Consider the following 25,916-nt stretch of genomic DNA (forward strand, 5'->3'; position numbering starts at 1 on the left):
AGAGGGTGAAGAACCATGCTAACTGTGAATATGTAAACTGTTATGTTTGGTTGATAAAGCACATCTTATTTGTAAAGGCCTACTTTGCGCCATAATGCCCTCACGTGAACCCTGACCCGGTCACATAGCAACAGACTCGTCTCGGTCTCGTCAATTGTCTTTCAGTCTCTATCTCAATGTTTCTGCAGTGATCCTGCCAAGGTGTGGATATTGAATTTACAATGATACGTTGATGCCGAAATCTTACTAGTAGTGGCTTTAAAAACCCTAACTATCCCTTCCATTCATCATAATTAAATTTGAAAATAAATAAATTCATAATAAAAAAAAATCACAACAAATGTCAAGTTCAGCGTGGTGAATTCAGCAATTGTGGCATAATGTCATATGAAGTTGTCAAATATGCTTTAAAAAAATTTAATCTAGTAAAAACATGGATCTTTCTTATTTCGTTAAAGGCAACGAAATATTCAGGTGTTTGGATAGTATGTTGGATCCAGGTCGATGGAGGTCACAGAATACACAAATACAAAAAGTGTCCCACTTTTGCTGAATTCACCCTTTAAAACAAAATAATATTTCACTATTTCGTATTAGAGTACATTTCCCCGCCCCCCCCCCCTCCCCCACCGAGCCCCACCTGGACAATCTCGTTGCTCCACACGCTGGTGTCCAGTTTCAGGCTCTGCACTTTAGACACCATTGTCCCCAGTCCTCTGTGCTGCCCTGCAGGCAGCAAGAGACACACACACACACACAGTTGTAATGTCCTGATATCCTATCCAAATCCCATGACAAACACAAACACACACACGCACGCACGCACGCTCACACAATAGCACAGGACGATCACTCTTATGGCACTAGACAGTCCTATTGTTGTGGTAACAGGACACTGTCACGGCGTGTCACGCTGCCCACAGGAGGTTAGAGACCGAGGCGGAGCAAAAGTGTCTCAGGAGGTATAGAGCAGTCGTCTTGTAATCGGAAGGTCCCTGGTTCGATTCCAGCTCCTCGTGGCAGCGTGTCACAGTGTCCTTGAGCAAGACACTTATGGCACTTAACACCCTAACCGGCTTCTGGTTGTCTCTGCTGTCGGTGTGTGAATGGGTGAGCGAATGGATGAATGTGAGGCATAGGTTGTAAAGCGCTTTGGATAAAAGCGCTACATGAATGCAGTCCATTTACCGTTTACAAAACAACCGCTGTCTCTTCCAACATGGAGTAGAAACTGGGTATATTCTAAATGGGACGAGGCCTAACCTTAACCTCACTGGACCTCACACCCCAACCCAACCAGCCATTGGATGCAGTACATGAGACACCTGGTTTTGAGTACAGCAGGTCGTTAACAGTTTGACTTAGCCTAGGCTAGGGGCTAAAGTTAACCTAAGGTGAGTTAGGGGCTAAAGTTAACCTAAGGTGAGTTAGGGGTTAAAGTTAACCTGAGGTGAGTTAGGGGTTAAAGTTAACATAAGGTGAGTTAAGTTAACATAAGGTGAGTTAAGTTAACATAAGGTGAGTTAGGGCCTAAAGTTCACCTAAGGTGAGTTAAGGGCTAAAGTGAGTAAGGGGTTAAAGTTAACATAAGGCGAGTTATATTCTAAATGGGACTCTCTAAAAGAGGCCTAACCTTAACCTCACTGGACCTCACACCCCAACCCAACCAGCCATTGGATGCAGTACATGAGACACCAGTGAATCCCTCTTCTAAATACTGTATGTAAAGCCTCTATTGGAGCCACAGGGTTTGTGCAGGACATAATACAGGGCGTTTTGACACGTCCTTCAGTTGCCCTGGAAACGGATTGAGCGTGGTTAGCATCACACATTGTTCACGGGGTACAATCTAGATCCAAGCTTCCTGTATCCCTTTAATGCAGTTCAACCAGTACAATCACAGTGTTGTTGCTGCATCACCTGCAGTAATTCAAGCCTAGACAGGTATTTTATAATTACATTTTTCTTTTTACAGTGAATAATGTAAAACCACTCTCAAAGAGCACCCACGGGTGGCTGCAATTAGAAACTGGCCCCTGTAAATGTCCAAATGCCCCCCCCCCCCCCCCCCCCCCCAATGTACAGTGTCTTCCCCTTCGGATGTATATATTTCTTATGATCTCTTTTTACTACACAGTTCTGTATATCTGTTTGTCGTGTATGTCATAAATGTCATGATGAATTGAAAATGGGGGACCCCTATGTAAACAAGACAAAAGTCTTTTTCTGGTCTGCATCCTCTTAGCAGTTTGTTTTGTATTGAGCCGTACTGTATTGTACCCATTCTGCAATCTGTTAATAAAGTTTTCAATCAATCAATCAATCAATCAATCAATCGTTACACAGTGTACAGAGGCCAGTTCTAACCGTAAATGAACCCTTTTGATATACCCACGTGTGCATCATGGAGTCTTGTTTACGTGTCATTGGATACTGGATACCGGTTCCTCACACACGGTTTGTCTGAGACTTGACTGCAGGCTATGAGGTGTACTTGTTTTGAATGTGAACTGTACTGATCTGAACTTGCTAGAGCAACGGTTCTCAACAGGGAGCCTGGGGCCTAACATAGGGCCTCAGGGGGGGCGTGGGGGTTGCGATGAGAGTAAATGAAACCCTTGCACCGAGGAACCATGTTGAAATTTTTTGGACAGCCCATGTATTTGCAATGGTTTTATGAGGTTGGAATAAATAAGCAAAACAAACTGCATTGGAGTGACTGTACAGACAGGTGATGACAGACAGGTTATCATGTCTCCAGACAGACAGGTTATCATGTATCCAGACAGACAGGTTATCATGTCTCCAGACAGACAGGTTATCATGTCTCCAGACAGACAGGTTATGATGTCTCCAGACAGACAGGTTATCATGTCTCCAGACAGACAGGTTATCATCAGATTGTTTTGGGGTTTTATAATAGTTATTAAAGTTTTTCATTCAACTGTGGCTGGTTCAAGTGTGACAAACTCATAACATATATTTATTATTGCTTTACAGGAACTTTAAATACATAGCAATTGCAGGCTTTGGTGGCACTTACCGGCACAGTTCTTGCAGATGACGACGCAGAGGTTGATCGAGGCCCAGTCCGGGTTCACGGCCTTGCAGTCGGCACACATCTTGTTGGACCGGTTGGACCAGATCTTCTCTGCCACCTCGTAATCCGACAGCGTCTCCGCTATCGACTCCTGCAGAGCCTCCATCCAGTCCCTCTTCTCCTGGTCGCACTCCGCCACGAAGCTGGGGAGGCGGAAAAGGTGGCTGTAAGTGTCGGCGTGATGCGTCGTGTACATTATAACTCAAGAAGAAGGAGAAGAAAGTTGTTCGGTTCCTTGATTTTGGCAGGAAAACAGAGTGGAGTGTTTTGTTTCTCGTGTTCGGTTGGAAAGCCAAGTCAATTCAGTCCATTTTCCAAGCTTGCACGATGCCTTTGTTTGTACCTTTGGTTGCTTAATTGTGCACATGAATACATTTCAATAATTAGTTCAAAAACTAATTAAAATTGAAATAGGAGTGGGACATTGGAGTCAGCAGTCGGGGCTTGTGTGATTGTGCTGTGAAACCGAGCAGGAGAGCTGAATACGCCTCAAGGATATTGTACTGCAGCAAACCAGTGACCTAGTTTTGGATAAGTTGGCAGTAAGGCAGGACCTGGTGCAGGAGAAATTATTTGGGCTGCTTAAAACAAGGGGATAAATTGAGACTGAATTACAAAACTTGAAGTGAAACACACGTGAAACATAGTTAGAGAACATCATAATCACTTTGTGTGTGTGTGTCCGTAACAGTGATAACTTGCACAGTTCTTATGTGATTTGGCTCAAACCTGGTGAATAGGTTGGTAGTCAGCCAAGGACCAGTGTGCTGTTGATTAACTGCCCAGATTGAGGTCCAAAGTTTCAGCCGTTGGTGTGTGGAGGCTATTTAGTTCCAAGGACCAAGATGGTGACCATGAAGACTGAGGGACGCTGGGTCAAGTAATGGTGAACATGCTCCACTCTGACTACACCACAGATGTGAACATAATCCACTCTGACTACACCACAGCTGTGAACATGGTCCTGGTCCACTCAGACTACACCACATTATAATGAGTCTACTTGATATTCTCCTGGAGGGCGGGTATACAGGTTGATGGGTGCTGTTTATGTTTATTAAAGGATCCATAGAGACACATGAAAGCTCTTCTAGTCTTCCTGGGGTCCTGGACGCGTCTATGCTTTTACCAAACGGTTCGTGTTTCCGCGTTCCCGTTTTGCGCTCTGATTGGCCACACACGTTTCTGGTCATGTGACATGTGCGCCCAATCGCATGACGAGCAGTGTCTTAGCCCATTTCCACGTCGAACAGCCTGTAAATGACCTAATGCCTAGTTTATCACTGGTTAAGCTTAGGCGACTCTTTCGCAGTTGGTTAAGGTTAGAGTTTGGAATCAGGGCTGGCGTTCTATCGCCATGCTCTAAGACAAACTCTAACCTTAACCAACTTCGAAAGAGCGCCTAAGCTTAACCGTCTAAAGAACTTGCCGTCACACGATTGGGCGCACATGTCACATGACCAGAAACGTCAGTGGCCAATCAGATTAGCAAAACGCACGAACCGTTTGGTAAAAGTAATGAGGCGTCCTGGACAAAACAAATACAATACAAATGTACAACTAAAAATACAAATTAAAATAAAACAAAACGCATAAATTAAAAATGAATACAAATATACAAATTCACATTATAAAATCGAACATTGCAGTAATTTCTTTTTTAAATACACAGATAATAGTTACATACTAGTTGCTGTGACGTCCTCAGGTGTAGTGCATCTCTGAGTCCCATACTAGTTGCCAATGGACCTATCCTCAAACCCTGCCCTCTTTTCTTGATCCTCCAATCACAACTGTCGCTTCTCTCAGCACAAACTTTGTTTTACAGCATAGTGGGTAGGACAAAACATTCTTTGTCCTAGGGAAGCAACAGTTGTGATTGGAGGATCAAGAAAAAAAGGTTTGAGATAGACCCATTACCTCTCAACAGGCAATGTTTGGGGGACAGTTACAGTAGTTTGCACTCTAAACATTTCTCATTGTGACCAGAGGTAGAGACACAAACATAGTTCCATTTAGATTTAAACTAATTTCCTACGGCCAGCAGACCTTCCTTTACTCAGCTGCAGTTCTGTGGAACAGCCTGCCCAGCAGCATTAAACAGGCCCCCGGGTTAACTGGCTTCAAAAAGCATGTACGATCATGGCTATCGGCATAGGAAAGAGAGGGTAGCATATTTATTTATTATTCTTTTATCTTCAACTGTATATGCATATTGTATCTTAATGTTTTATGATGCTGTTTTATGTTGATGTATGTCCTGTTTTTTAATACCAGGGACCATGATGGAAATAAGTGCTTGCATTTTATCATGTTTTTATCCCTTGGATGATGTCTCTAATCCACAATAAAATCAATCAATCAATCAACCAAATAGAATAATTCGAATTTAAAAAGATTATACCTGAATGTTTTGTAAGGTGTGATGAGGTCAAAGTTTTTGTGTTTGCCACAATCTCTGATGGTGGCCCCTCTGGCCTCGACCAGAGTGATGCCTATTCCAATCCTAAAACACTGCATTGAGAGACAGGAAATGGCAGTGTTAAGGAAAATGATTCAGCATACAATATGTTTCTACAAAGTCACATCTTCCCATACATGCACTCATTTGCAAGGACCCACCCCGATATCAGACAGGTCCACCACAAATAGATTTCACAAACAAACAGTAATGATGTTTCTTGTCTCGCATGCACACAGTCCTTTCTCCCTGAGCCCCCCCCCTGACATTACCACAAATTATTATAATAATATATACATTAATAATTCATTAATAATTAGGGGTGTAATGGTACACAAAAACCACAGTACGGTACGTACCTCGGTTTTGAAGTCAAGGTTCGGTACGGTTTGGCTTTCCATGTTCCACTCAGGGGTGATGTAGTGTGCAGTAACTAATTGTACTTGTAGGGCTGTCAACGAATATTCTATATTGAAATTAATAATCGACTTGTAAAAAAAGAAAAAAAATATTCATAATTATATTAGATTGTGAAAAAAAACAGCCCCCGGTGGGCGGTCGTTAGTGGTTAACATACCGTTGTATTCGTTCGGTACACTACACAGCCGTTCAATACGGTACGGTACACACTGAAACTTGTTCGGTTCGGTACGGATACGTGTACCTTTACACCCCTATTAATAATATATTCACTGCCGATATTGATCCTGAGTACAAAATGTTCAACATATCAACACAGAGCACTAAATGTTCAGCATATCAACACAGAGCACTAAATGTTCAGCATATCAACACAGAGCACTAAATGTTCAGCATATCAACACAGAGCACTAAATGTTCAGCATATCAACACAGAGCACTAAATGTTCAGCATATCAACACAGAGCACTAAATGTTCAACATATCAACACAGAGCACTAAATGTTCAGCATGTCGACACAGAGCACTAAATGTTCAGCATGTCGACACAGAGTTCTAAATGTTCAGCATGTCGACACAGAGCACTAAATGTTCAACATATCAACACAGAGCACTAAATGTTCAACATGTCGACACAGAGCACTAAATGTTCAACATGTCGACACAGAGCACTAAATGTTCAACATATCAACACAGAGCACTAAATGTTCAACATATCAACACAGAGCACTAAATGTTCAGCATGTCGACACAGAGCACTAAATGTTCAACATATCAACACAGAGCACTAAATGTTCAGCATGTCGACACAGAGCACTAAATGTTCAACATATCAACACAGAGCACTAAATGTTCAGCATGTCGACACAGAGCACTAAATGTTCAGCATGTCAACACAGAGCACTAAATGTTCAACATATCAACACAGAGCACTAAATGTTCAGCATGTCGACACAGAGCACTAAATGTTCAGCATGTCAACACAGAGCACTAAATGTTCAGCATGTCGACACAGAGCACTAAATGTTCAGCATGTCAACACAGAGCACTAAATGTTCAGCATATCGACACAGAGTACCGATCTGATCAGTCCCTTTTACTGAACGGTACAGACCATCAGTTTGGAGTCACTGGACACAAATAGATTGAGATATAATCAGTTGTTAAAACATGTTAGAAATGCAGCAAATCAAGTCACTTTGCATTGATTTCTAGCAGGTTAGGTATCAGATTCTAGTATCTTGGAAATTCTCCAATTCCGATGTTTTAGCGCTGTTTTAGTCTGGTATATAGGACCGGTATCGGTGCATCCCTACCACAAATACCCAAAGAACCTATGGGAAAGACAGAAAGTCATACAGAGAACACAGTTTATTCCATTGGAAGGTTCAGTTATAGATACCTGTTCACTCTTGTACAACCATATCTGTTCTGTGTTGATGGCGGTGTAGACTTTGGACTTGGTTCCTTTCAGCTCCAGGTAGCCATGCTTCTGGCAGTGGGTCCCGGGTCCGAACCGAGGCCGACCGAACACCAGCTGCTCCTTGACCCGCTCCTGCATAGTACTGACCCAATGGTGCCTCAGGACTGGGAGAGAGAAGGGCAAGGATTCAAACTTGACTGACCGTTACCAAAATAAATATCATGGTACTGTAGTATGATCAGGTCATTTCATCTTCAGTCATGGCACACTTTATCGAGGGGGGGGGGGGGGGGGGTGTCTTGGATGGGGATGTGGTGAGGATTGATGTGTGGGGTGTTTGGGGGACTGGCTGTTTCGGGGGGGTTAACATGCCTTCGAGCAACATTGTACTTATTGTACTTATTTTATGCCTATTCTTATGTCTGCACTTTCTACATTGCACTACTTTTATTGTCTTTTTATACCTATTCTTATGTCTGAAATGTATGCATTGTTTTTTATTCTGTCAATTATATGCTGATTTTATGCCTATGTTAATTTTATACTAATTGCTGGTCCATGTATGAAAAGTGCTATATTAGATTATTAATTATTATTATTAATTATTATTATTATATTGTAAAAAATGTATGCATTGAAATGTCTGTAAGTCTCGATGACATTGAAAATGAGGGTGACCTCAATTGTCCTTTCGAGAATAAATAAAGGTTTGAATTTTATTTTATTTCAGTTGTACCATGGTACAGGTCATTGTATGAATAACTGATCATAGTAAAAGTTATGCATCGCCATGGTACCACTTTTGTACTTAAATACTGTCGTGGTATAATCCAAATTTAAACCATGGCATCGGTGGCATTTCATTGGTCATATTTTCGGTCACTACCATCATCAACCGTGGCCAAAGGTTTGTGCTCATGGCATCGTGCCACGTGATGCAGTAGTAAGATAAAAGGTAAAGTGGCGGCTACGTGGCGTAGTGGGCAAGGCGCTCGCCACGAATGCGGAGACGCTGGGCTCGCCTGTTCGATCCCAGCGCTCCACATTGCTTTCAGTTTAGCTGGTCGTTCATACTAATACACATTGGCCGTATTAGGGGGTGGAAAACTGATGGGTGGGGATCGGGCGTTGTGGACAGCGACTCCTACAGGTCGGTTGGTGCGCCTGCGCAGTAGAATCAGGAAGTGTCGGGGGCAGCGTGAGCCTCCCACGCGTTACTCCTCGCCACTGAGAGATCGAGCTGCGCAGGTGAAAAGATGCGACTGCTGTTACCTCAAGTACCGGAGGGGACTTGTGCTATGTATGACTTAGTCCACATTGCAGCCGGCTTGTGGGAGGCAAGAAACAGCGTTCGTGACAGGGGAGGGTTGAATTGGATGATACGAAATTGGGATGGGAGAAAATATAGAAAATGGGAGAAAAAGTGGATAAAAGAAAAAAGATAAAAAGGTAAAGCCTATGATCATTATAACCCAAATAATACACAATATAAATATATACAGTACAGTATATTAATTCTTTTGTTTGTTCTTATTTATTATCTTTTCCCGAGAACAGTATTATTTTGTTTTATTTCAACAAAAGAACCAATTAGACCCAGAGGGACATTCCTTCTCACATCACCGTACTCATCAGACTACATACATCATATAAAATACAGTACATACAACAGCACACGGCAACAACATACAATAACAGACAGCAGCACGCACACATCCACACACTCGCTTTAACAAACACTCACCTTAACACTCACTTTAGACACTTTAACACTACACCATATTTCATTAATTTATTGAAGAGATTTGCACTACATCCATACCTCATTTTTTTGAATTTAGCATTTTTTTTTTTTTTTGCATTTTGTAACTCATTGCCTGCATTTTTACTTCATTGTACTTAGGTTGTTCTTTAGTTGTATTATTGTATATTTGTAGTGTTGGGACTTTATTCTCTTTTACTTACTTTTTACTTTACTGTATGAAGCACATTCTCAGGGGCTCATACAGAACCAAACATTTCACCGTAATGCTGTAATGTACTTTATACGTGACAAATAAAAGCAAACTTGAAACTTGAACACTCCGACCCCGGTGTTCTGTACCTGCGCCTGGAGGTCAGGAGGTCAGTGACTAAGTGGGTGTGTGATGTCCTGCTCTATTGACGTCGCAATGCACACAGTGGCCATGTTGTTTAGGCCTGTGAGGTTGGTGCAGGGAGACCAATTACACATCTGATACTAGTTTTACCCACTGGCTATAATCTATATACCTTGAATTCCAATTATGAGGATTTAAATATCAGCTTGAAAAGGCTCTATTTCACAAATAAAAAGGTGGGTATTAGGTGGGATTGCTCTCCGACATGACTGCGCCAGACAATAACGCAAGAGCAACACTATAGACTGGTGCCTGATCCAATTCTGAGACTCACCTCTTATTTTGACAGTCCATTGTACTCATCTACATCTCATCAGTAGTGTGTCAGTTGACTGTGGGTTAGTATCTTTCGACTTAGCATCAGTAGACTGTCAACATGGTAGCTTCAACAGACTTTCAACAATTAATATTTCAATGTGTTGGTAGCGGGAACGGTTAGGGTTAAAGGGAAACTATGCACAATTTCAGAATTTATACATGTTATCCCTCTGGTCTAAGACGGTACACAAATATTAATGAGCAACTCTCTCCCAAATCCTAAAGCTAAAACTCAAACTATAGATCTCTACTATAGAATAAAGCTTATTTTGGATGTTTATTATTGTGTGGAATGAATATGGAAAGAAAAAGAAAGGAAATTGAATGTAAGATGTACCAACCTGCAATAAAAGATTTATGGAGAAAAAAAATATAAAATAAAAAAAATAAAGCTTATTTCAAGTTTCAAGTTTCTTTAATAGTTGTCATACAGAAGTACAGAATACTTTTATACAAAATGCTTCTTACTGTTACGCTCCAGAGACTGTGCTAGACAAGATAAGTATCAAATAACATAGTATAGCATGTAAATTAGACGTAGAAAATGAGGTCACAGTGTTCAGTTTAGACATATGTACAATGTTCGATGCAGAATAGACGTAACTGAGTTACCATATAATATACAATACTATGCAGTGTACTAATATACAATACTATATAGTGCAAGGCAGAAATGGGATGAGGTACAATTTAGGTACAATTTACAGTAAGGTGTACGAGTTGTAGTGCAAATCCTTTATCAATAAATATAAAGTGTGGGGAGCGGGTGCTACAGTGTGTTTGTTTAAAGTGAGTGTGTGTGTGTGGATGTGTGTGCTATGTGCGTTTGATGGTTGTTGTGTAGCGTTCATTGTTCGTTGAGCAGCCTGATTTGGATATTAACAAATAAAACAAACGTTCTGTGGGTCCAAAATGTACACTTGATGATGTCACAAGTTTGATTCTTACATCTCTGGTTTCTGGCTTTGGAGGAGAGTAGCGCATGATTGAACTCAGACCATGGAAATAACATATTATAATCTTTTAATTTGAGTCCTGTTCCCCTTTAACTCATTGAACGCCACCGTTTAAGTGCGCCAGAGGGCGGTAGAGCGCCACCACTTTAATCAATGGGAGGAGTGGGAGATTTGCGAGTGCTTAAAATATATCTTAAATTATGGCTATGTGTCTAATACACTCGTCGATTATCAGTGAGTTGCTTGCAGTCAACATGTACAAAGCGGATTGTTTTTTCATCAGTACATTTCCGTTTTATACCGTTTTGAATACGAGTATAGTTTTGGTGATTTCTAGTAATTCCAGAGAAAGACGCGATAATAGCCCTTTAGTGGAATACACAAAACATGTTGTAATTTTTCGGCTGATTATCGAATCTTCCTGAAATCAACGCTAGATCATCATTATTGTCCTTCATCGTGCACGCATGCAATGTTGTTTAGACCAGCGCAACAATGTGTTATAGCGATACTGCATGCCCGAGAAGGAAAACCTGGACCGGACTTTCTTTTTTTTGATGCACAGCCCCAGCCAGAGGGATTCCAATGACGTGCAATACCATCCGGGAGACGATAGGCGGCGGTATTTGCCCTTTTGCGAGCTCAGACCCATTCCCAACAATAACATCAGGTTGGATGGATGGAAATGAATGGATATCGCTAATAAAAGAAATAACGATTAAAACCTGACTATACTCGGGTCTGGCGCTCAAGCGATGCAGAGTCAACCCGACTATCATCGGGTCTGGCGTCCAATGAGTTAAAGGTACTGTAAGGTTTATAAACAACTTTTTAGGTGAAAAGTATGCAGCTCGGGTCCAAAAGGTGACGACCTCCCGTTGACAGTCAACTGTTGACAAGTTACTGACACACTACAGATAAGAGTCTTCAATAGAATAGTCCTGAGATCTGCTCAATCACAGCTCACTCAGCAGTGTAGCGCCTGGTCTGACTCCCAGGATGCAGTAGCTACATACCAGCACCAACCAGGTCGTTGGGTCATTCTTTGTTGGTGGCTTGTCACATGGTGGTTGTTGGATTTGGGGACAGGGTTAGCTTTTTGTGTATGTGTGTGTGTGTGTGTGTGTGTGTGTGCGTGTGCGTGTGTGTGTGTGTATGCGTGCGAGAGAGACAGGTTTTCTGAAGTGGGTTGTTTACCTTCATTATCCGCCCGGAACACAAAGATCCTGTGACTTGTCACTATCTCAAATTTATTGTCTTTGGCGGGGCGGGCCATCTGTATGGCACCCAATGGGATGACGCCTTTTGGGTAGATATCCTGGAAGAGAGAGGGGGACAATCTCAACCTATAAGCACTCTCTGGTGAATAAACGTCAGTGGATATCAACATGTGTATCTCCAAAGTATCTCCGACTTTTAAAGATTTAAGATTAACAAATTTTCTGATTGACAGCCATGTATTTTTGAAGCTACACAATGGACCTCAATGGGTTTCGTAGGGTCAGGAAACGTACTGAGCAAACAAAACAAACAGAGGGCCATATTGTTTTTAAAAGACACCATAAAAGCTACACCAAGAGATCTGATGACCAAAAAAGCTGGGGTAAGAGATCCAATTACCATCAAATCCACAGTAAGAGATCTGATTACTATAAAAGCTACAGTAATAGATTCGATTACCGTAAAAGCTACACTAAGAAATCTAATTACCATAAAAGCTACACTAAGAGATCTGATTACCATAACAGTTACACTAAGAGATCTGATGACCATAAAAGCTACACTAAGAGATCTGATGACCATAAAAGATACACTAAGAGATCTGATTACCATTGAACACCATAAAAGCTACAGTAAGAGATCTTATTACAAAAAAGCTCCCTCTGACAGACACCATTTCCATATCTTACAGTTAATTATTTAACAAATGTAGCCGTCTTGGGACTCAGGAAAACATATTTGAATACTGAATATCAGATAAGTCAGATACCCAGAAGCTCTTGTAGGAAATGTGTTAAGAGGTTTTGTGAGCAGCATTATGGAGTTTGTGCACAGGAAGTCGAAGGTTTAAAGGGGAGGGTCTTAGCCTTAATTTCCTGTAATGTTGCCAGTGAATTATCACCGTTAGGTATTAAATTAGTTCAGTGTTTAAACACTACTCTGCTGTTACTGGAGAAACTGGTGTTCAAATAATTTGGGTGGAGTTGTTGCCAGTTTTAATGCAAAAGGTTTATTTATTTGTAATCTAGGAGAGTTTCTGGGTGGTTCGTCGTTTACAGTATGTCCCTGCATGCCAAAGGAGCGACCGGTCCAAACCCGTTGGGTTTTCAGATGTCATGAACTTGAAACACCTCACCTGCATCTAGTTAGATAGCTAGTTACCAGACTCATGATTTTCAGAGAGTCTCGAGTATGAGACTATGTCAGGAGAGATGAATAAGGCAGGGTTAATACAACATAACATTTTGTGGACGCTTTTATCCAAAGAGCCTTGATATTGATATCGGATATCGGGCCCGATATGACTAAAATAGCTGGATCGGGTATAAAAATATATATATATATATTATTGGTAATAAATAAAAAATAATATAATATAATAAAATAATAAATAACAATTCAGTAAATTTATATCTATGTGTTAATTTGCTACATTTTGTTTCACTAAGTTAGGAAAGTAATGTTTTAAGTCAAGCCTGATGTTGCCTTGCACAAAAGAATGATCCCAGTCTCTTCCACACAGTGAGGCATACAGTTTATTAATTGAACAATGGGTATCGGATCGGTACTCTGTATCGGCCGATACCCAAAGCCCAGGTATTGGTATCGGGACTGAAAAAGTCGGATCGGTGCATTCCTAGTCATTATGACATCATCAAGCCCTAGTTCCTTCATTTCCACCTATGACGAAAATATACGATATTTTCCTCTTCCGTTTACCGGTAACGTTGTCCTTGATGCTGCACGTGGGGTTAATGGGAAAATTGCATTTCACCAAAGGATTTGATGTTTTGTTAAACGTTCCAATTTCTAAAAGCCAACTTTCTAACCCTAAATGAGCGGATGTTGTTGTAGAGAATGCACCGACGCTGGTGACATCGGGGTGACCTGAATGCTAAGCTAGTTTTGGCTAGCGATTTTTTAACTGCCGCTTTCAAATTCAAAATCCCCTGCCTCATCAGAGAGAGAAGTGTATATTAGAAGGCTTTGTCCATGGGAACCACCGCCTGCATGATTCACAGATGAAGCTAGAAGCGATCTATTAATAGTACCTTCATTTTCCTTGAGCAGCGGGAGATCATGGAGCGATGGGAGCAGCCGGAGACACAGTACATCACCCGTGAGAGGCCACAGATCAAGATACAGCACGTTTCAATCATTAATTATACTTTCAATACCTTTTCACCTCCAAAGTACATCAGGTTCTTGCCATCAAACTTCACGTAGCGTTTCTGGAAAACATAGTTTCTGAAACACAAACAAAAGGATATAAATAAGAATAAAATTCAAACTCTGTACAATGGTACAGATTTAGCCACTCCAATTGTTCACTTGTCCGACAAAAATTTGAGAACTCAAGTTCATAATTGCAGTTTTATTCTACTGTATAATATTCAGAATGGTCTCAACAGTGGGCATGGCAGTAGCCTACTAATGTAAACTAATGCGAATGCAGGACGGTGGACTTCAATGATCGCTACCAATGTAGTAAATACAATAATGACAATAGTACACACTAGGACTGGCCGATATGGAATAAACTGATATGATAATCATTAGGAATATTTTTCGACATTGATATACCTATTGACCCAGATATAAGACTAAAGACTCATATTTGGAAAAATATCTTTTGAAGATAAAATCTTGTTTTTATAAATAAAATAAGTACATCTGACCAGAATGTAGTTAGTGCTACCAGTAATACTAACACATTGAATAAAACAAGGTAGATACAGTATATATTTACATATTTTAAATCAAATGGTCCTACAGTATTTACATTAGATAAAAATGCATCAGAAATGTAGTCATCCAGGTTATTTAAATAGAATAAATATGTTATTAAAGTATAACACAACATCATCTAAGATTGTTTAGATCTCAAACGTGAAAAACAGAACCGTAGGCCTCATTCATCACTAGTATAATGTTAAAATGTGAATTATAACTCCTCCTCAGTCCTGACCTTGGTTAACTTGGCCTGACCTTCAACCCTCTGAAACCTACTGGTTAGCCAGTGGATCATCCGACATTAACCTCGCTGCCTTTTGAAGGTTGTACCGAGGTCAGAACAAAGCCGGTGATCTCATATGGAATCTTGAGATTGCAAGGAATCAATTGATAACAAACATGTCATGATATCTTTACCATGACACCTCTGATTTATAGACCTAGAATAAAAGATAACCTTTTTCAGTTTTTCAGGGTGTAATTTGCGGATTTTTTTTTAATCTGGCCAAAATACGGTATATCACAGTGTCTTCTCATGTATGCAAAAATCACGTTAAGTAATCCAATTGAGGTTCATCACATTTGGCAATGTAAAATGTGATATCAGGCCAAGACTCTAATTCAGCTATACAATATAATAAGTAGGTTATTGAAAACAAGTTCTCTTTTACATTAACGACCTGTCCAAGGGGTGAAAAATGTCATGACAACATGGCCCCACTGATCCGTACAAACCCAAGTAACACAGACGGAGAGGAAAAGCAAAGAGCAACCGACACTCAAAGGCAGGAAACAGGAAAAACAGAGTGAAGAAGGAAGGAAAATATGGCTGAACAATATGGACAAAACATGTCAGTTTTACTCCTATACTGAAATTATTTAGTGAGGTTCCAGATAAGCCCTTTGTTTTTGTTTTTTTAAGTTGTTTTTCTTTGACTTCACCTCTACATTGCATCTACTGTATAACTGAACCATTGCACAGAAGAACCATATAACTCCATATAACAACCCATGTATTTGCAGTTGTAAAGTAAATCCATGTGTGTGAATGTGATATATCGCAAGAAAGTACTCAAACTCTACCGTCTTTAACAATGCGTGAACACAACACTCTAACTTAACATCTTTAGATAATAAAGTACTCAACCTCTACCGTCTTTCCCTATGAATGTACACAACATTCTAACTTACCATCTTTAGATAATAAAGTACACAACCTCTACTGTCTTTCACTATGAATGAACACAACACTCTAACTTACCATCTTTAAATAATATACTCAACCATGTCATTATACTGTATCATACTGGATTCCCCCACTGAGACCTAAACATAGTATCTCACCATTGACTACCGTACATATTTTCTCAGAAATAGGGTCCCATGGTGATTAGCGGAATGGGAGGAACTGTGCTTCTCTATAGACGGGCTTTCTGTTTGTAAAAACACACTGTGCTCAAGTCTAACTCTATTCGAGAATAACTGTTGAATCACATGACTGAGTTGCCGCCAAAGAAAAGTACAATGGGGCTCAATAGAGAAACGAGGGCACTCCCCTGACTAAAAGTAGTTTCAAATGCAAATCACCGGGGGGCGGCTAAGTGGCGCAGTGGGCAAGGCGCTCGCCACTAACGCAGGAGATGCTGGGTTCGAGCCCAGCTCTCGGCGTTGCCTCCGGCTTGGCTGGTCGTTCATACTAATACAATTGGCAGTATTAGGGGGTGGGAAAGCCGGTGGGTGGGGATCGGACGTTGTGGACAGCGACTCCTACAGGTCGGTTGGTGCGCCTGTACAGCAGAATCAGGAAGCAACGGGGGCAGCGTGAGCCTCCCACGCAAACCCTCGCCACCGAGATTGCGCTGTACAAGTGAAAAGATGCGACAGCTGCCTCCTCGTGTACCGGAGGGGACACGTGATGCAAGGCTTGGTCCACATTGCAGCCGACCAGTGGGAGGCATGGTCTAACAACGTTCGAGACAGGAGAGGGTAGAATTGGACAATACAAAATTGGGATGGGAGAAAAATAGAAAAAATGGGGAGAAAAAATAGATAAAAATAAAAATAAAAAATGCAAATCACCGGAAGCCATTTTGTCAAATCAGCATGGCCGCGAGTGTCACCTTTTATATAGCTAGCTTAGCGTTGGATTGTTTGTTTAGATCGCTAGCATGGCTAACAAATGCAAATAGTTGAGGTGGAGTCTGACGTCTATGTGACATATTGTTCAGCCATACAGGAAACACACACACCGCTTGGAGGAGGAAGATAGGAGAGCTAGGAGGCAGGGACAGTTCCTCAGGAGGAAGGAGATGCAGGGAGGAGAGTAGAGGAGGAGACTCAGCCTCAGACCCAGGCTCCGCCCCGCCCGCCTGGCAGGGGGCGAGAATGAGAGGAACATCATCAACTCTGTGGTTCTTTACGGGGAGAACTAAACCCAATGTTCTGTTTAGTCCATATGCCGAGACTAAGAGACACACAGTTCCACACAAACACATGCGCACGCATGCACACGCACACACACACAAACACAGGCACACGCACGCGGCACGCATGAACACGCACACACAAACACATGCACACGCACCCCCACACATGCACAACCACATGCATACAAAGAAAGGCAGACACAAATCTTCTGAACACAAAAAATGTTTGAAGGAACATATTATATTGGAACTATGGTGTATTGTATTTTAACTTGTACACACACACACACACACACACACACACACACACACACACACACACACACACACACACACACACACACACACACACACACACACACACACACACACACACACACACACACACACACACACACACACACACACACACACACACACACACACTTCTTACTCTCCCACACTCCCACAAGGTCCTTACATTGATCTTGTTTTCCAACTTGCTATATGTACTGTAATATAATAATAATTATTATTATTATAGGTGGAGGTTTCTTATAAGCCTTCTGGGCTTTTCTGACTCTTCCTGCACTGTATCACATCAGTTTGTCGTTATTGTTTTTTCCATCTTATTTTTATACTGTATGAAAAATTAAATAAACTAAACTAAACTAAATATTGTAGACACAATGACAGACACAGACAGACACAGACAGACACAGACAGACACACACACACTGAAACTGAATCTCGGCCTACCCACAGAGGTCACAGGTCTTACCCCTGAGGAGACAGCTTATCCAGCCAGCCACAGATAAGAGGAGCTGTCCGCTCTGAGAGGGATGTGTAGCTGGCGTAGGGGGAGATGGTCAGGTCCTCGTCCGTCTCGCCAGGGTAGAGGTGCGGGGGCAGGGAGAGGTAGCGCAGGGGTGGGGACGGCTCCCCGACGGTGCTGTAACCCTGCGAGTCGCTGTTGTGGAGGGCGTGGGACAAGCGCTTGGCCCACGAGAGCTTATGTGACCTACACCACAACAGTGGTTAGAAACAGATGACAAAGTCTCCTTAACCATTTATGGTGTACATTATAATTACAGTGGTTTGATTCACATTTTGAGAACTGAACATTCTAACAAGGATATAACAATGGCTATAGTGTTGTTGTGAAGGATCAGATTAAACCGAATATGTATATTTATTTATATATATATATTTAATTGTATTTGTATATCGTTTGATATCCCCTGTATATTCCTTGTACAATATGCATTGAATATCCCTTTAGTCTACTAAACAGCCCATAATAGTTTCATTCTACCATTGGACGAGAACCTGGCGCCAGGTTGCCATACCCCTAGGTCCAAGTTCAATCGTGCCGCCTAACATGTCGTGGCAAGCCCCGGTTCCGCGCAGGAATATGTCGGGCGAAATACGAATGGTACTATTTGTTCATAGCGCATATATATATGGCGCAAGTAAAGTAGAACTTTCTTTTAGTCCAGTTCTTTACCCTCCAACAGAGTGACAGACGCAAAGCCTCCCCACGACGCACGTGCGGTGTAGTAAGGCCTACTTGGCCCAGAATAGGCATTGAGATATCGTGTAGATTAATAGTTGAATAGTCATAGTTTGGCACTATACCGTCGAGTTGGACGTATTCTATTAAGCTAATAATAGTCTATTTATGTATGGTGCATCGTTCGGTTAGAGTTCTAAAGTTATCAGTACCCCCATCGTTCCTGACGTTATCTGGACGCTTAACCAGGCTGAGCAGACCCCTAGTGGTGATTGCATCCGAGGAGCTCCGGGCCAAGAGCGACTGGACCTGTATATTGGATTACTCTACCCGGACGACGGCGAGCCTTCCACGGCTTGGATTATGCTTTGTGTGCTTTGATTATTCCATGGATAAAGGCCAACACTGCGGAGTGTTGGAACTACCCCCCGGAGAGGACTCCAGGTGAGACGGCGCTCGACACCAGTGAGGTCGCCTCACGTCTCTCCGTTGTGGACCGGCAGCTACCGTCCACAGAGGGTCCAGCTGTATTCGTCTGCGGTCCGAGGTTCTGTGGGCACCGTGTCCAAGACTTTGGATTCTCCCAAGACACCGTCGGCCAGATGGGATACCGCCAGCGGCTTCTCTAACCCCCCCCTCCTACTGTCTTACAACCAGCGGGACCCCCCCCCCCCCCTTAGTGTATCCAGCTATAATCATTTAAGTACCATCGCTATCGTTTCCTAAATATTCCAGGTTGTATACTTACTCCCTGCGTAACCAGAGATTGGACATTCAATGTTGATTTACCTACGAATACTCATTTGCCATAAAAGTGCATATTTCATATTTCAAATCATAAATGTAATTAAGTGATCGTTGTATACACCTTTTGCTGTATTAAACCTTCGATTTGGTACATTTGTGTGGATTCGTTTCATCAGGTGGGAAAGTGTTCATCATACTTATATCTTGTACTGGGTGGCCAGAAGTTAAAGTACATGAGGTAGTGGTATTAAATATCATATCTAACAATACAGTCAGGGAATTGTACCCCTCAGTTACAGTGTTGTAGAACTCAACACATTTGAAGAAATGAGAGGTAACATGAATGCAAGTTTCAAGTCACCTTTATTTGTCATGTATATAAAGTATAAAAATTTACATTACAGTGAACTGCTTGGTTCTGTATGAGCCCCTGAAAATGTGCTTCATACAGTAAAAAGTAAATAAAAGAGGAATAAGTCCCAAAACTATACAATCTACAAACTAAAGTACAACCTAAGTACAATGAGGTACAAAATGCAGACAATGAGGTACACAATTTTAAAAATGCCAAATGAGGTATGGATGTAGTGAAAATCCCTTTAATAAATAGATAAATATGATGTAGTGTAAAAGTGTTTAAAGTGTCTAAAGTGAGTGTTAAGGTGAGTGTTTGTTTAAAGTGAGTGTGTGCATGTGGATGTGTGTGCAATGAGTGTAGATAGATACTGGATGGATACTGACCATTGGGTGGTATTGTCCTCAAATGCATCATTTCTGCTCATGCAAGGCTTGCTCAAGTTCTAATAGCTAATTATGGATTTCCCCAACAAAATCAGCTCCGATATCTTACCCATGATCCTCGGCATGCCTCTCCTCCTCTCTCCTCATCTCCTTTCCTTCACTTCTGCTCCTTTCAGCCTTGACACAGAAACCAATCAATCAGAAGTCAATACTAGACCTCTGTGACCACAGGGTACACATACTGTCCAGTATATGAATAAATGAATGAATGCCCTAATGACATAATGAATGAATGACAGAATAATGAATGAATGACCGAAAGAAGAATGAACTAATGACAGAATAATGAATGAATGACCGAATGAATGAATGAATGACCAAATGAATGAATTAATAGAGGCCTTGCACAGAATATTGGATGGAGAACTACACAAATATTCTGTGCAAAGACCTCTATTAATGACCGAATTAATGGATGAATGAATGAAGTAATGAATGACCAAAGGAAGGAAGGAAGGAAGGAAGGAAGGAAGGAAGAAAGAAAGAAAGAAAGAAAGAAAGAAAGAAAGAAAGAAAGAAAGAAAGAAAGAAAGAAAGAAAGAAAGAAAGAAAGAAAGAAAGAAAGAAAGAAAGAAAGAAAGGAAGGAAGGAAGGAAGGAAGGAAGGAAGGAAGGAAGGAAGTAAGGAAGGAAGGAAGGAAGGAAGGAAGGAAAGAAGGAAGGAAGGAAGGAAGGAAGGAAGGAAGGAAGGAAGGAAGGAAGGAAGGAAGGAAGGAATATGACACGAAGTGTTTTTGCGGCTAGGGTGTTTTATTTTGGAGAGCAACGCTGCAGGCTTAAGAGACACTGTTGCATTCTCTCACCTCAGTCTGACACACATAGTAGCCTAAAGGGTCCTTTCAGACTCACTTTTAAAACACGCACGCGCACACACACACACACACACACACACACACAATGTAATACAAATCAAAGCTATAGGCCCTTGTGATTGTACAGTAAGTGAGCTTGATGTTTTGGAAGGTCATGTTGTGGCCTGAAGACTCACTCACTTCAGATTCAGCAGCGCACACAAAACAGGCACACGTTTGGGTCAAACATGACTTGTATTGAACAAGCCATTTTCGGTGGCTGTAGCAACACCACATTTCAAGTGACTTATTACCCTCCCTGCCCCACTACCCCACACCACAGTAAAACCATTTACCCTCCCTGCACCTCCACTACCCCACACCACAGTAAAACCCTTTTACCCTCCCCACCTGGCTACCCCACACCACAGTAAAACCCTTTTACTCTCCCTGCACCTCCACTACACCACACCACAGTAAAACCCTTTTACTCTCCCTGCACCTCCACTACCCCACACCACAGTAAAACCCTTTTACCCTCCCCACCTGGCTACCCCACACCACAGTAAAACCCTTTTACTCTCCCTGCACCTCCACTACACCACACCACACCACAGTAAAACCCTTTTACTCTCCCTGCACCTCCACTACCCCACACCACAGTAAAACCCTTTACTCTCCCTGCACCTCCACTACCCCACACCACAGTAAAACCCTTTTACTCTCCCTGCACCTCCACTACCCCACACCACAGTAAAACCCGTTTACCCTCCCTACCTGGCTACCCCACACGACAGTAAAACCATTTTTCAAACTGGGCAGTACATTAGGTAGGCAGCGCTCCCAAAGCACACTTGATTCAGCTCTTGATTCATCAAAGCCGATTCATCCCCCTGCATCCTCCTCCTCCGCACATCACAAACTGCCATAACTCTGAGCGGCTTGTCAGGAGGGAGGAGACACTGCATGGTCAAATGGCAAGGAGTATCCATGTCACGTCCCGCCCAGCAACAAATCACATTCATAAGACACATCATGTGCACGGGGCCAGGATTCCTAGCTGCATTATGTTCTGTAACAGGCGCAGGCTCGCACACTCACTATTGCACTCACTATTGCACTCACTCACTATTGCACTCACTATTGCATCTTTAGGATGGTCCTCTCTCTACCAGAGCAGAAAAGTACACATGTTGCTATTTATTGTCAAGACATTGTTGGGTAAACTACCTACTTATTCAGCCTTTTATCTTATTATACCAGCAGCTAAAGCACTAGATCTACTGGTCAGATTATCTTGTTATGAACATTGAGAATGGAATGAGCTGCAATTACCTTAGCAGCACTCAAAGGTCTTTTACAAACCGCCCTGAAGGAAATATGTTGCTGTTTTACATAACGTTGACTTGAGATGGACTGTGTTATGGATATCTCTGGTATTGGCCTGTATGACTGTGTTATGGATATCTCTGGTATGGCCTGTATCACTGTGTTGTGATATATCTCGTATATCTAGGGATGGCCTGTATGACCGTGTTATGATATATCTGGTATGGCCTGTATGACTGTGTTATGATATATCTGGTATGGCCTGTATCACTGTGTTGTGATATATCTGGTATTGCCTGTATGACCGTGTTATGATATATCTGGTATGGCCTGTATGACTGTGTTATGATATATCTGGTATGGCCTGTATGACTGTGTTATGATATATCTGGTTATTGGCCTGTATGACTGTGTTATGATATATCTGGTTATTGGCCTGTATGCCCCTCTTCTTTTTCCTTGTGTAGCTTTTATGTATTGTATGAGTTTTTGTTACGTGAAACTGCTGTTGCTGCTGCCTTGACCTTCTTGGCTAAATAATGGCTAAATTATTATTATTGTATAATATTTTAATGGTTGCTACATCCCTAAGCCCTGCTCTCCCTCACCTCATATAGCTGTGGTGGTCGTCGGGTCTGGAACACCGTTTCACAGTAGGGGCTGATTTCTTCCTCTGGGTCATCAGTGGATGCTGTTGGAAAGAGGTGCAACTTTCAATAAAGATTGTACTACTGTATTACAGTAAAACCCATTGTCCTCCATGCTGCATCTACGGTATTCTGTATCTGGCAGTGGGTGTTCCAGACCTTCTTAAATGTTGTAAAGTAGAAGTAAAATAGATATATTTTAAACAAAATCAGTCTCTCACTTTAATAGGGCTAGACAGTCTTTATGGTCAGCGGCCTATAGATATCAGCCGCCATCAGCCATTTACAGATTTACATTGTCTGCAAAAAGTGGCACCAATAAAACAATGATAGAATTCCTCACAACAATAGCAATATAAATACATCTATAAGCCTTTGACATGTTAAGACAATTTGTTTTAAGCACAAGGATATTTATTTGTGTATTTCTCCTTTCTTATTTGTTTGAGGTTGAGGCAATACAGTTGTACGGTCATGAATGTATAACCAAGTTGCAAACAGGTACTCACCTCTGGTTGATCCGGATGAGTTGTTACTTAAAGTGCTGCTGCTGTGTAAGCAAACATCCATCAATCAATCAATACATACAGTACACTACATATAAATAAATGTCATAGTTACTATTCATGCATTTGAAGCAACCCAAAGCAGATCAATATACTTCAAAGACTGATATAATCGGAATGGGGTTGAACTCCTGAATACTACCGTATCTACTCTATACTATGGTACGACAACTTAAAAGTACTGTATACCTAACAGTCACTGCCACTGACCACCTTATGACCCAATCCCGACCAGAGTCCTTTAATATTGAGCATCTGCCAGTCCCAATTAGTATTTTCCTAGATAATACAGCTGCACAGTGCAGTTCCCAAGTACATTAAAGTTAGTAAAAACAATCTAATAATAGGTAAGCTATGCTTGACAATTGACAAACAGCCAGTATCACAGCTTTCCCTTAATGGTTTTCATTTAAAAAAGATCGGAATTTGATTGGGCTCCGATACCCGATCTTTTCATTCAACATTTGGCCTGAGTGAAACTAAAACTAAACCTATCAATGTGAGTATGCTTTTCTCATCCTAGGAGCTTCCACAGTGGGGCCACTCAGTCGTACCTATTTCTCTCAGGCGTGGTGTCCAGTGCTTGGAGCCTTGGAGGAGGTAGAGGAACTGACTGCTGACCGCAGTGACTCCTCCCGCCACTGGGGGCAGTACAGCCAGGTAAAGTGCCACAGTAGATCTCGTTGGAGACCATCTCCATCGTCCCTCCACTCTCTGGCGAACGGGGAGGGGAGTGTCCAAAGAACCCAGTAGTGTCATGGTTATGGGGATAAGAGGGGTCCTGGTTTGTCCTTGGGGCTGAACCCGGAAACAGGCCTGGGGCTGAACCCGGAAACAGGCCTGGGGCAACCCCACGTTTGAGCCTAGGGGGGACCGGGGGCAATAATACCCCAGAGTCTGATACTATTGAACTACTGCTCAACCTCCTCTCCCCCTGGTTCTGTCTTTGGTTATTTGTGGGAGTCACCCTACCGCTAGCTGTAGGGGTCACCCTATTGTGAGTTGTGGTGGTCACCCCGTCGTTAGGGTCGAGGGTCACTCCATCTGGGTTCTCCCCGGAGGCCAAGCCCTCCAGAACCGTAAAACAGATGGATTCCTGAGAGAGCCTCCTGGGCAACTGGGACTGAGGCTCCGGCTCGGGGCAGGAGAAGTGGATCGGTGCCGTCCTGCGTCTGTTGAAGACGGTCCTGGGTTTGGGAACCGGTTTCACCACCGGTTTCACCGCGTTGTTGCTTTTGTCCGTTAGCATGGTGGGAAGGTTCGGAGCCGAGCTATTCCGTAACGCCTCAAAGTTACCGGGACGTTTGTCCTGATTGGACGAGGTCGCTGCCATTCCCAGTTCTGGCGAATGGATATCCAACTCGGACTGACAACGGTCCAATAAAACCTCGGCTCCTGGATGCCGACTGGTTCTTTGACCTTCTGTTATTGATTTCTCATTGGTCCTCTGAATGTGACCGGCCAATCGCAGTATTCTCTTCCTGTGTCCGGTGGCAGTTATGCCCAGACTGACGAGGGCATCATGATCCAGGTGTGTGAAGTCTCTAGCCAATAGCAGGCTGGCTCTGCGGAAGGTGTCCAGGTATCTAGGTTGAAGATATAAATGGTTGGATCAGGATATACAGAAGTAGATAAGTAAATGGTTGAAATGGAACCAGGTATAGGTGCTGGGGACCAATCTTAAAAGAAACACACACACACATCTGATTCATAACCATATGTAATGACGAGATGTAATGGTATCTAATGGTAAGGAGGACAGCAATGTTTGAGTTCATATACAGTAAGAGGGATGTCCTAGCCTGACACATCGGACCCATGGGGAACACGTTACACGACGCAAGCTAGCTCTCCACTGGATCTGAACGCAGCACACCAAGAAGTAAACAAAGAAAAATAGTCGTCAATTAAGTCAATTTGACTCACCATGGTCATGTGGTGGTGTCTTGTCGCAGTAATCACACTGAAGTGTGTGGGGAAACCCTGATTTCTCTGTTTGTCTGTACTAGCCAACAGTTCTCCCCATTGTAAACAAGCCTTGGGGGCGCATGGAGCTAAACTTCAATATAAAAGCCTTTGTGCACACACTGACCGCCCCGTTGCCTTGGTAACACACAAATAAAATAAAGAATCTTTTTCCTGTACTTTAATATGATTACAGCGCCAGGAATTCATTACTGGTTGAGAAGACGCCAACACCACGCGTGTCGCATCAGGGACGTCAGATTTAAAAACCTCTGACCCATCCTGCTCAACGACTTATCTCTTTTCCTTCGGATTACATCTCTATTGTTTTATGTTCAAATAGAATAACATTTATAATTAAG

General features: G+C 42.2%; 1 protein-coding gene across 1 annotated transcript in view; it reads right to left on the bottom strand.

Annotated features, from left to right (window-relative positions):
- Positions 1 to 25,916, bottom strand: part of arap3 (ArfGAP with RhoGAP domain, ankyrin repeat and PH domain 3) — a 109,252-nt gene that overhangs the window by 43,253 nt on the left and 40,083 nt on the right. The window contains exons 3-13 of the mRNA XM_084331586.1: positions 24,144 to 25,175; positions 23,533 to 23,573; positions 22,985 to 23,067; positions 20,307 to 20,374; positions 17,978 to 18,217; positions 14,236 to 14,305; positions 12,035 to 12,155; positions 7,384 to 7,568; positions 5,505 to 5,614; positions 3,044 to 3,243; positions 641 to 726 (exon numbers count right to left, since the gene is read on the bottom strand). Of these exons, the coding sequence (XP_084187712.1) occupies positions 641 to 726; positions 3,044 to 3,243; positions 5,505 to 5,614; positions 7,384 to 7,568; positions 12,035 to 12,155; positions 14,236 to 14,305; positions 17,978 to 18,217; positions 20,307 to 20,374; positions 22,985 to 23,067; positions 23,533 to 23,573; positions 24,144 to 25,175 (2,236 nt within the window). The remainder of the gene's footprint in view (positions 1 to 640; positions 727 to 3,043; positions 3,244 to 5,504; positions 5,615 to 7,383; positions 7,569 to 12,034; positions 12,156 to 14,235; positions 14,306 to 17,977; positions 18,218 to 20,306; positions 20,375 to 22,984; positions 23,068 to 23,532; positions 23,574 to 24,143; positions 25,176 to 25,916) is intronic.

Source organism: Notolepis coatsorum (assembly GCF_963971535.1).
Source record: "Notolepis coatsorum genome assembly, chromosome: 16".
Taxonomy (NCBI): domain Eukaryota; kingdom Metazoa; phylum Chordata; class Actinopteri; order Aulopiformes; family Paralepididae; genus Notolepis; species Notolepis coatsorum.